At 46.4% G+C, this 12,136-nt stretch overlaps 1 protein-coding gene across 1 annotated transcript; it reads right to left on the bottom strand.

Moving 5' to 3' along the window:
• Nucleotides 1–1,140: 1,140 nt before the first annotated feature.
• Nucleotides 1,141–9,330, bottom strand: LOC107983703 (zinc finger protein ZFP2). The gene is made up of 2 exons (XM_016998329.2): nucleotides 8,565–9,330; nucleotides 1,141–5,526 (listed from the first exon to the last, which is right to left on the bottom strand). Exon 2 carries the CDS (start codon nucleotides 5,500–5,502, stop codon nucleotides 3,223–3,225), a length of 2,280 nt encoding a protein of 759 aa, XP_016853818.2. The 5' UTR covers nucleotides 5,503–5,526; nucleotides 8,565–9,330; the 3' UTR covers nucleotides 1,141–3,222.
• Between the last annotated feature and the right edge of the window lie 2,806 nt (nucleotides 9,331–12,136).

The following is a 12,136-nucleotide window of genomic DNA, read 5'->3' as shown; positions in this document are numbered from 1 at the left end:
AATCAAGAATAGCAATATACTCCAGATTTCTCCCTGGACTGGAAGTCTGAGTGGGGAAAGAAACTCTCCCTCACTCAGGCCTCCAACCCAGGGAGAAACCCGGAGTATATTGCTAATCAAGAATAGCAATATACTCCAGATTTCTTCCTGGACTGGAAGCCTGAGTGGGGAAAGAAACTCTCCCTCACTCAGGCCTCCAACCCAGGGAGAAATCCGGAGTATATTGCTAATCAAGAATAGCAATATACTCCAGATTTCTCCCTGGACTGGAAGTCTGAGTGGGGAAAGAAACTCTCCCTCACTCAGGCCTCCAACCCAGGGAGAAATCTGGAGTATATTGCTAATCAGAAATAGCAATATACTCCAGATTTCTCCCAGGACTGGAAGCCTGAGTGGGGAAAGAAACTCTCCCTCACTCAGGCCTCCAGCCCAGGGAGAAATCCGGAGTATATTGCTAATCAAGAATAGCAATATACTCCAGATTTCCTCCTGGACTGGACGTCTGAGTGGGGAAAGAAACTCTCCCTCACTCAGGCCTCCAACCCAGGGAGAAATCCGGAGTATATTGCTAATCAAGAATAGCAATATACTCCAGATTTCTCCCAGGACTGGAAGTCTGAGTGGGGAAAGAAACTCTCCCTCACTCAGGTCTCTAGCCCAGGGAGAAATCCGGAGTATATTGCTGATCAACGTATTGCTAAACCTGGAGGAAACACACCTTAGTAATTAATAATTAATTAAATAATAATTAAAATACCTTTTGATCAGCAGTAAAAGGCAAGGCTCCTCCACAGCTTATGCAGGGAGAGTGGGGAGCCAGGTGAGGCTCAAAGGCTCATAGAGCAGAAAAGTGGCCGGGAAGGCGGAAAGGCAAGTCTCCAAGGCTTGTGCAGGGAGCGGGACAATGCAGGAAAGGGAGGAAAGCTGCCGCGGGCCGGATAAATGGCTCCGGCGGGCCGGATCTGGCCCGCGGGCCTTAGTTTGGGGACCCCTGCTCCAAGGGGTCCCGACCCCCAAGTTGAGAAATGCTGAAATAAAGTGATTGTTAGTATGACAGGAAGCCCAACACTTACCTGAAGTCACCTGGATTCGAACCTTGGTCTCTGGAGTCGTACAACACTCAAAACCACTACGTCACACTGACTTTAAATTTACCCCCTTTAAAAGCAGATTAAAACACAGGTAAGCACAGACGTGAGGTTATGACACAACTGATTGCGTTAAGAAGAATTCGGAACAACACGATTAAAACAACGCAACTCTTTCCATATAGTCAGTTCTGAATGGTTCCTTGGGAGTAAAAGCTCTTCTATGGGGAGGAGGGACAGAGACTCAATGCTTTAGGGCCTTATAAAATCCAGATGATCTGCGTCGAACTGGATTGTAGGTAGGCTGTTAGGAATTGTGGGAGTTGAAGTCCAAAACATCTGGAGGGAGGGCCGAAGTTGGCCCATGCCTGGTATAGATTCACACGCAAATCACTACAAAGATCAATACAAAGACTCCCAGCTATCAACTATTGTTATTACTCAAATCCAACACACCTACAAATCCCAGGATTGCATAGCATTGAGCCATGGCCATTACATTAGAGGCGACGTTCCTCAGGGAGGAGCTCCGGATGCAATATCGATAGCACCTGGGTAATGACTGTAGATGTCCTGATGCAATACCTTGGGGAAGGGGGCAATGGATAAGTCATAACCATGTGAGGGTTATTTCACAGTGTCCCTTATTGATGACCTATCAGTAGGTAGCAATATAAGGAGGATGAAAGAATCCATCTTCCTCTCTCCTGTGTAACTCAGTCCGAGTATCTGCCTATTTCTGTATGTGACTATCTCATGACTCTGATTGTTTGCAAATTCAAGGTATAAGGATCTGCAAATACTGATTGTATATCTATATATATAAAAGGGTAATGGCGTTTCGGCCTAGGACAAAACAACAAAACTACACATCCCAGAAACACTAAACTTGGCAGCACAACCCCTCATCCATGCCTCTACGTTCATACAACAGCCAGCTCCAGCTACTCCAGAAAACGGCCAGACTTTGAGACTGCTATTCCATCTGGCCAACAAAGGATTCCCATAAGCCACAGCAACGCGTGGCCGGGCAAAGCTAGTTTGCATATATTACAATGGAAATTTTAGGTGAAAATCTGAATCCGTGAGTTTACTAAACAGTGTGTAGACAAGGTCAGATGCTGGTAGTTGGATACTGCTGATAGACATGTTGAAACGTGTTTTTGCTGTGAAAGGACTTTGCATGTATTTGGCATGCTTCTGGGACGTTTGCTATCCAGTTTGCAGCAGTTCAGGGAGGTCGTAATTTGGAGACTACCCTGTTTCCCCTAAAATAAGACATCCCCAGAAAATAAGACCTAGTAGAGGTTTTGCTGAATTGCTAAATATAAGGCCTCCCCTGAAAGTAAGACCTAGCCAAGTTTTTGTTTGGAAGCATGCCCGCCGAACAGAACACCAGAGCATGCAGGATCGGTAAATGTACGTACCATAGATTGTTGTACATGGAAATATTGGTAGTAACAAGAAATTCTTAATAGGATTTACAGTTTGTTTGGTTATGCTGGTTTATGATGACATCTACTGTACAGTCTATATATATAAAAGAGTGATGGAATCCTGGCAACCGACAAAACAACAAAACTAAACACCGCACAACCTCAAAAATTGACAGCACAACCCCTCATCCATGCCTCTAGGTTGATACAACAAAAAGAAAAGAAAAATAAAGTCCTAATTAGAGGGAGAGGAATAATTGTTTTTATCCAATTGCTGCCAGTTAGAAGGCTAAGCTCTGCCCACTTGGTCTCCTAGCAACCCACTTAGCCCAGGGGGCAGGCAAAGTTAGGCCTCACTTAGGCCTCTTCCACACTACCTATAAAATACAGACACCAGCAGACAATGCCACAGCAACGCGTGGCCAGGCACAGATAGTATATAATAAATGTCCATTGTTTTGTTTAACAATAAATGTGAATTCTTCTTCATGGAAAAATACGACATCCCCTGAAAATAAGACCTAGAGCACCTTTGGGAGCAAAAATTAATATAAGACACTGTCTTATTTTCGGGGAAACACGGTATAAATCACTTAATGTATCAACATCCCACGACGATTCATTTATAAGGATTAATTAACGTCAATGTAGGTGCTTTGATGTGCAATCTTCCATATGTTGGGAGTGCAATTTCTCCACTAAATGGCTTCTTGGGTGGAAGGGAGACGCTTTTCCCAGACGCCGTGACCCGCGTGGGTTCGTTGATGCTTCGTACACGCACCCTTACGGTTGAAGGTCTTCCCGCACTCGGCACATTGATACGGCTTCTCTCCCGTGTGGATCCTTTTGTGGATGGTGCATGCGCCGCACTGGCTGAAGCTCTTCCCGCACTCCGTGCAGGTATAGGGTTTCTCCCCCGTGTGGGTCCGTTGGTGCCTCACGCAGGTCCCACTGTCACTGAAGCTCCGCCCGCACTCTGCGCAGGTGTAGGGCTTCTCCCCCGTGTGCCTCCTCTGATGGGACGTGAGAGTCCCGCTCCGGTTGAAGCTCTTCCCACACTCGGTGCACTTGTAGGGCTTCTCCCCGGTGTGGGTCCTTTCGTGCAACGCGAGGGAGCTGCTGCAAATGAAGGTCTTCCCACACTCCATGCACTTGTAGGGCTTCTCCCCGGTGTGGATTCTCTGGTGCTTGGTGCACGCCCCACTGTCGCTGAACATCTTCCCGCACGCGGCGCACTTGTAGGGCTTCTCGCCCGTGTGGGTTCTCCGGTGCGAGGCGAGGTGGCTGCTCACGCGGAACCTCTTCCCGCACTCGCTGCACTGATACGGCTTCTCCCCGGAGTGGACCCGTTCGTGCAAACTCAAGGCGCTGCTCACGATGAAGCTCTTCCCGCACTCCACGCACTTGTAGGGCTTCTCCCCGGTGTGGGTCCGCCCGTGGATGGTCAGCTTGCTGCCTTCGCTGAAGCACCGACCGCACTCCAGGCATTCGTAGGGCTTCTCCCCCGTGTGGGTCCTCTCGTGCAACGTCAAGGCGCTGCTCATCGTGAAGCCCTTCCCGCACTCGGCGCACTCGTAAGGCCGCTCCCCGGTGTGGGTTCTCTCGTGCAGAATGAGAGCACTTGTGCTAATGAAGCTCTTCCCACATTCCATGCATTTGTACGGCTTGTCCACTATGGATATTCTTTGATGGTCAGCGGATGGCCCCGTGTGACCGAGCATCTTCCAATTTTCCATCCCTTGACATTTCTCCTCGTCTTCCATATGGGTTCGTTGATGTTCCTCAGATACTCCACACTCATTGAAGATCTTCCCACCTTCCATCCCTTGACATTTCTCCTCCTCTTCCATATGGGTTCGTTGATGTTCCTCAGATACTCCACACTCATTGAAGATCTTCCCAACTTCCATCCCTTGACATTTCTCCTCCTCTTCCATATGGGTTTGCTGATGTTCCTCACATGCTCCACGCTCACCGAAGATCTTCTCGCCTTCCATCCCTTGACATTTCTCCTCGTCTTCCATATGGGTTTGTTGATGTTCCTCAGATACTCCACACTCATTGAAGATCTTCCCGCCTTCCATCCCTTGACATTTCTCCTCCTCTTCCATATGGGTTCGTTGACGTTCCTCACATGCTTCACGTTCACCGAAGATCTTCCCGCCTTCCATCCCTTGAGATTTCTTCTCGTCTTCCATATGGGTTCGTTGACGTTCCTCACATGCTCCACGTTCACCGAAGATCTTCCCGCCTTCCATCCCTTGAGATTTCTTCTCGTCTTCCATATGGGTTCGTTGATGTTCCTCAGATACTCCACACTCATTGAAGATCTTCCCACCTTCCATCCCTTGACATTTCTCCTCCTCTTCCATATGGGTTCGTTGATGTTCCTCAGATACTCCACACTCATTGAAGATCTTCCCAACTTCCATCCCTTGACATTTCTCCTCCTCTTCCATATGGGTTTGCTGATGTTCCTCACATGCTCCACGCTCACCGAAGATCTTCTCGCCTTCCATCCCTTGACATTTCTCCTCGTCTTCCATATGGGTTTGTTGATGTTCCTCAGATACTCCACACTCATTGAAGATCTTCCCGCCTTCCATCCCTTGACATTTCTCCTCCTCTTCCATATGGGTTCGTTGACGTTCCTCACATGCTTCACGTTCACCGAAGATCTTCCCGCCTTCCATCCCTTGAGATTTCTTCTCGTCTTCCATATGGGTTCGTTGACGTTCCTCACATGCTCCACGTTCACCGAAGATCTTCCCGCCTTCCATCCCTTGAGATTTCTTCTCGTCTTCCATATGGGTTCGTTGACGTTCCTCACATGCTCCACGTTCACCGAAGATCTTCCCGCCTTCCATCCCTTGACATTTTTCCTCGTCTTCCATATGGGTTCGTTGATGTTCCTCACATGCCCCATGTTCACAGCAGCGCCTTCCACACTCCACACATTCATACCCTTTGTCCTCCATGTTCACTGTGTCAAAGAAGTTTACCTTTAAGAAAAATGCAGTATGTCAGTACATGACTATGCATGGAGATGCTTCAATACAGTATAAACAGTATTGGTGGAGTTTATTTAGAACAGGCATGGTCCGCTTTGGCCCTCCCTCCAGATGTTTTGGACTTCAACTCCCACAATTCCTAACACACATACACAATATACACTTGCTTAGGTACCCCATTTTGCCAGGGTTAGGTATTTTGTAATGCTGTTGGAGGACTACAACTCCCATCATCATCTATTTGCCCTGCTCCCAAAGATGCATCATGATGAATCTGTGTCCTGCGTTTGGTCCAGACCCATCATTGGTGGGATTCACATGGATCTTTGGATGTGGGTGGACTGCAACTCCCATTATTCTCTGACCGACTAGTATTTTCATGATACGTTTGTGTGCCAAGTTTTGGTCCAGATCCATCAAGTCATCCCAAAACATACATACACATACCTATTTTCACTTTTATATACAGTAGTCTCACTTATCCAACCTTCGCTTTTCCAACGTTTTGTATTATCCAACACAGTCTGTCTTTTTTGTAGTCAACATTTTTGTAGTCCATGTTTTCAATACATTGCAATGTTTTGGTGCTAAATTCGTAAATACAGTAATTTTTACATTATTATCCAATATTTTTGCTTATCCAATGTTCTGCCGGCCCGTTTATGTTGGATAAGCAAGACTCTACTTTATATATTGTTGATGGTGCTGAAATACAGGAAAGCATTCACTCTGGCTGAATTCAATGGGCTCCAGTCTGTAATACAATATATATTAAGCAAGTTTTTAAGATCAAGCCAAAGGGTGCTGTGAAGTGTTTTAGCCCTGAGAATAAGTGTTTAATTGGCTTGAATGGCCTTAATTGTTTTATTTTTAATAGTGTCAATGTTTAATTCTATTGCAATGTTTGCATGGCGTTTTCTTAAGATATTAGAGAGAGAAAACAGGTTTGAGATAGTAAAAACAAGAATAACAATAATAATATTATAAAACAACAACAACAACAATATAATAAAAATAAAATAAAAATATTATAGAATAAAATATACAAATAATAAACTAATACAAGCTACCTTTTTAAAAACCTTTGGCTGCATCCGCACTACAGAATTAATGCAGTTTGGCACCACTTTGATGCATTGGAAGAATCATAGCAGTTGTGGGTTTGCAAGGTATGGAGCCTTCTCTGCAATATATATATATATATATAGGTGCCAGGATTCCGTAACATTGAGCCAAAGTGGTATGAAAGTGCATTAAGTCTACAGTGTAGATGCAACCTGAGCAAGCTCTCCTGACCTGATTCCTCCAATGAGAAAAATATCACTCATATAGATTTCATTCTAATAGTGGCCTCCTCCAACTCTTGGATTCTATGGTAATAATAATAATAATAATAATAATAATAATGATAATAATAATAATGATAATAATAATAATGAAATAAGCAGGGGTTGGATGGCCATCTGTCGGGAGGGCTTTGATGGTGTCTTCCTGCCTTGCAGAATAGGGTTGGCCTCTTACAACTATGGTAATAATAATAATAATAATATAGCAACAACAACAATAATAGAAACCTCACTCATATTAATTTAATTCTAATAGTGGCATTCATCTCTTTTAAGGTTGTAAAATATTCTACCTTATAAATATATCACGGATTGATTATATATATACACACAGAAACACACACATATAGATATATCTTGGTCTGACGTAACAGTTATCACATTTGATGTATGAACAGTGCAGTTGGTCTTTCATATTCACTGATTCAACCCACCATCCCATTGCAATGCACCCCATTTCATGGCACCATAACTCATGGATTCCCATTGCAATGCACCCCATTTTTTGCACCTTTTTCCATGCACTAAATCCATGCATCTCAATGCAATGCACCGCACTTTATTTGACCTTTTCCTCATGCACCAAACTCATGCACCCCATTGCAATGCACCAAAACCCATGGATTCCCATTGCACTGCACCCCATTTTGTTGCATCTTTCACCATGCACGAAACCCACTGCAATGCACCCCACTTTGTTGTATTCTTTTCCATGCACAAACCCACACCTCACTGCAATGCGCCCCAATTTATTTGACCTTTTCCCCATACATGAAACCATGCACTCCATTGCAATGCACCCCATTTTGTTGCACCCCTTTCCCCATGCACTATACCATGCACCCTATTGCAATGCACCCTTTTGCACACACTAAACCCATTGCAATGCACCCTGCTTTGTTGCACCCTTTCCCCATGAACTAAACCCATGCACCCATAGCAATGCACCTTCCCCATGCATCCCATTGCAATGCACCCCATTTCATTGCACCAAACCCATGGATTACCATTGCAATGCACCCCATTTTGTTTCATCTTTCACCATGCACTAAACCCACTGCAATGCACCCCACTTTGTTGCACCCTTTTCCATGCACTACACCCATGCACCCCATTGCAAAGCACCCCAATTTATTTGATCTTTTCCCCATGCACGAAACCCATGCACCACTTTGCAATGTACCCAATTTTGTTCGAACCTTTCCCATGCACTAAACCCATGCACCCCATAGCAGTGCACCTTCCCCATGCATCCCATTGCAATGCACCCCATTTCATTGCATCAAAACCCATGGATTCCCATTGCAATGCACCCCATTTTGTTGCACCCTTTTCCGTGCACTAAACCCATGCATCCCATTGCAAAGCACCCCATTTCATTGCACCAAGCCCACACACCCCATTGCAATGCACCCTATTTTATCTCACATACCCCATGCATCCCATTGCAATGCACCCCACTCCATTGCACCAAACCCACACCCCATTGCAATGCATCCCACTTATTGTACATTTACCCATGCACTAAACCCATGCACCCCATTGCAATGCACTCCATTTCATTGCACCCTGCTCACAATGCACTAAACCCATGCACCCCACTTCATTGCACCCTTTGCCTTGCACCCCTTAAAGGGCCACAGCATAATTTCCCAACCCACCCACCAAAGCACACATTTTTACCTCCTAGTCCTCCAGAAAGGGGGGGGGGTCGTTTCCACTTCCTCTCTAGTTCATTTCCGGCTTCTCTATGATCCCCTCCCTCTCTTCCTTCCTGTCTCACCCCCCCCCCCTTGTCATAATTTCCAGCCACTCTAGGAAGCTGTGCTTTGCTCTTTGGAGGACTGAAAGGGGAAGATGTGTTTCCATCTGTACTTATTTACAGTCCTTTGGGAATCATTCTCATTCTTTTGCAAGAGCAGCCATGCTTGCTAACTCTCTCCTCCATATCTTCCAGCTCTGCACCAGAATCCCAATAATATAATAATAATAGGAGAGATTGGGTGTCTCTCTGTTGGGAGGGCTTTGATGGCATCTTCCTTTATGGCAGAAGGGTTGGGCTGGACTAGATGGCCTTTGAGGGTCCCTTCCAACTCTAGGCTCTTATAGTTCTAATAATAATAATATAGTGATATATATAATGAAATAATAAATTTAATAAATATAATAAAATATTGTTATAATAATATCCCAATTTGACCTCTTTATACTTCCTACTCTGCTTCCACACTGGGCTTCTTTCACATGCAGAGAAACAGCTTCGCTCTCACAGAGCCTCCTCTCACATTGAACTTACACAGGAGCTTCACACACGAGGCCTTCAACCTGGGACTTCTCTCATCAAAGCTTCTCACACACTGAGGCCTTCTCACAGAATAAAGCCTACCTCACACTGAGGCTTCTCTCACAGAATAAGGCCTACCTCACACTGAGGCTTCTCTCACAGAATAAGGCCTACCTCACACTGAGGCTTCTCTCACAGAATAAGGCCTACCTCACACTGAGGCTTCTCTCACGGAATAAGGCCTACCTCACACTGAGGCTTCTCTCACAGAATAAGGCCTACCTCACACTGAGGCTTCTCTCACGGAATAAGGCCTACCTCACACTGAGGCTTCTCTCACGGAATAAGGCCTACCTCACACTGAGGCTTCTCTCACAGAATAAGGCCTTCCTCACACTGAGGCTTCTCTCACAGAATAAGGCCTACCTCACACTGAGGCTTCTCTCACGGAATAAGGCCTACCTCACACTGAGGCTTCTCTCACAGAATAAGGCCTACCTCACACTGAGGCTTCTCTCACAGAATAAGGCCTACCTCACACTGAGGCTACTCTCACAGAATAAGGCCTACCTCACACTGAGGCTTCTCTCACAGAATAAGGCCTACCTCACACTGAGGCTTCTCTCACAGAATAAGGCCTACCTCACACTGAGGCTACTCTCACAGAATAAGGCCTACCTCACACTGAGGCTTCTCTCACAGTAAGGCCTACCTCACACTGAGGCTTCTCTCACAGAATAAGGCCTACCTCACACCGAGGCTTCTCTCACAGAATAAGGCCTACCTCACACTGAGGCTTCTCTCACAGAGTAAGGCCTACCTCACACTGAGGCTTCTCTCACAGAATAAGGCCTACCTCACACTGAGGCTTCTCTCACAGAATAAGGCCTACCTCACATTGAGGCTTCTCTCACAGAATAAGGCCTACCTCACACTGAGGCTTCTCTCACGGAATAAGGCCTACCTCACACTGAGGCTTCTCTCACGGAATAAGGCCTACCTCACACTGAGGCTTCTCTCACAGAATAAGGCCTTCCTCACACTGAGGCTTCTCTCACAGAATAAGGCCTACCTCACACTGAGGCTTCTCTCACGGAATAAGGCCTACCTCACACTGAGGCTTCTCTCACAGAATAAGGCCTACCTCACACTGAGGCTTCTCTCACAGAATAAGGCCTACCTCACACTGAGGCTACTCTCACAGAATAAGGCCTACCTCACACTGAGGCTTCTCTCACAGAATAAGGCCTACCTCACACTGAGGCTTCTCTCACAGAATAAGGCCTACCTCACACTGAGGCTACTCTCACAGAATAAGGCCTACCTCACACTGAGGCTTCTCTCACAGTAAGGCCTACCTCACACTGAGGCTTCTCTCACAGAATAAGGCCTACCTCACACCGAGGCTTCTCTCACAGAATAAGGCCTACCTCACACTGAGGCTTCTCTCACAGAGTAAGGCCTACCTCACACTGAGGCTTCTCTCACAGAATAAGGCCTACCTCACACTGAGGCTTCTCTCACAGAATAAGGCCTACCTCACATTGAGGCTTCTCTCACAGAATAAGGCCTACCTCACACTGAGGCTTCTCTCACAGAGTAAAGCCTACCTCACACTGAGGCTTCTCTCACAGAATAAGGCCTACCTCACACTGAGGCTTCTCTCACAGTAAGGCCTACCTCACACTGAGGCTTCTCTCACAAAATAAGGCCTACCTCACACTAAGGTTTCTCTCATAGAATAAGGCCTACCTCACACTGAGGCTTCTCTCACAGAATAAGGCCTACCTCACATAGAGGCTACTCTCACAGAATAAGGCCTACCTCACACTGAGGCTTCTCTCACAGAATGAGGCCTACCTCACACTGAGGTTTCTCTCACAGAATAAGCCTACCTCACACTGAGGCTTCTCTCACAGAATAAGGCCTACCTCACACTGAGGCTTCTCTCACAGAATAAGGCCTACTTCACACTGAGGCTTCTCTCACAGAATAAGGCCTACCTCACACTGAGGCTTCTCTCACAGAATAAGGCCTACATCACACTGAGGCTTCTCTCACAGAATAAGGCCTACCTCACACTGAGGCTACTCTCACAGAATAAGGCCCACCTCACACTGAGGCCTCTCTCACAGAATAAGACCTACCTCACACTGAGGCTTCTCTCACAGAATAAGGCCTACCTCACACTGAGGCCTTCTCACAAAATAAGGCCTACCTCACAATGAGGCTTCTCTCACAGAGTAAGGCCTACCTCACACTGAGGCGTCTCTCACAGAATAAGGCCTACCTCACACTGAAGCTTCTCTCACAGAATGAGGCCTACCTCACTGAGGCTTCTCTCACTGACTAAGGCCTACCTCACACTGAGGCTTCTCTCACAGAATAAGGCCTACCTCACACTGAGGCTTCTCTCACAGAATGAGGCCTACCTCACTGAGGCTTCTCTCACTGACTAAGGCCTACCTCACACTGAGGCTTCTCTCACAGAATAAGGCCTACCTCACACTGAGGCTTCTCTCACAGAATAAGGCCTACCTCACAATGAGGCTTCTCTCACAGAGTAAGGCCTACCTCACACTGAGGCTTCTCTCACAGAGTAAGGCCTACCTCACACTGAGGCTTCTCTCACAGAATAAGGCCCACCTCACACTGAGGCTTCTCTCACAGAATAAGGCCTACCTCACACCGAGGCTTCTCTCACAGAATAAGGCCTACCTCACACTGAGGCTTCTCTCACAGAATAAGGCCTACCTCACACCGAGGCTTCTCTCACAGAATAAGGCCTACCTCACACTGAGGCTTCTCTCACAGAATAAGGCCTACCTCACACCGAGGCTTCTCTCACAGAATAAGGCCTACCTCACACTGAGGCTACTCTCACAGAATAAGGTCTACCTCGCAATGAGGCTTCTTCATAGACTGAGGGCTACCTCACACTGAGGCTTCTCTCACAGAATAAGGCCTACCT

The sequence above is a fragment of the Anolis carolinensis genome, chromosome 2 (assembly GCF_035594765.1).
Source record: "Anolis carolinensis isolate JA03-04 chromosome 2, rAnoCar3.1.pri, whole genome shotgun sequence".
NCBI lineage: Eukaryota > Metazoa > Chordata > Lepidosauria > Squamata > Dactyloidae > Anolis > Anolis carolinensis.
The sequence above is the reverse complement of the archived record's forward strand: the minus strand, read 5'-3'. Positions and strand labels throughout refer to the sequence as shown.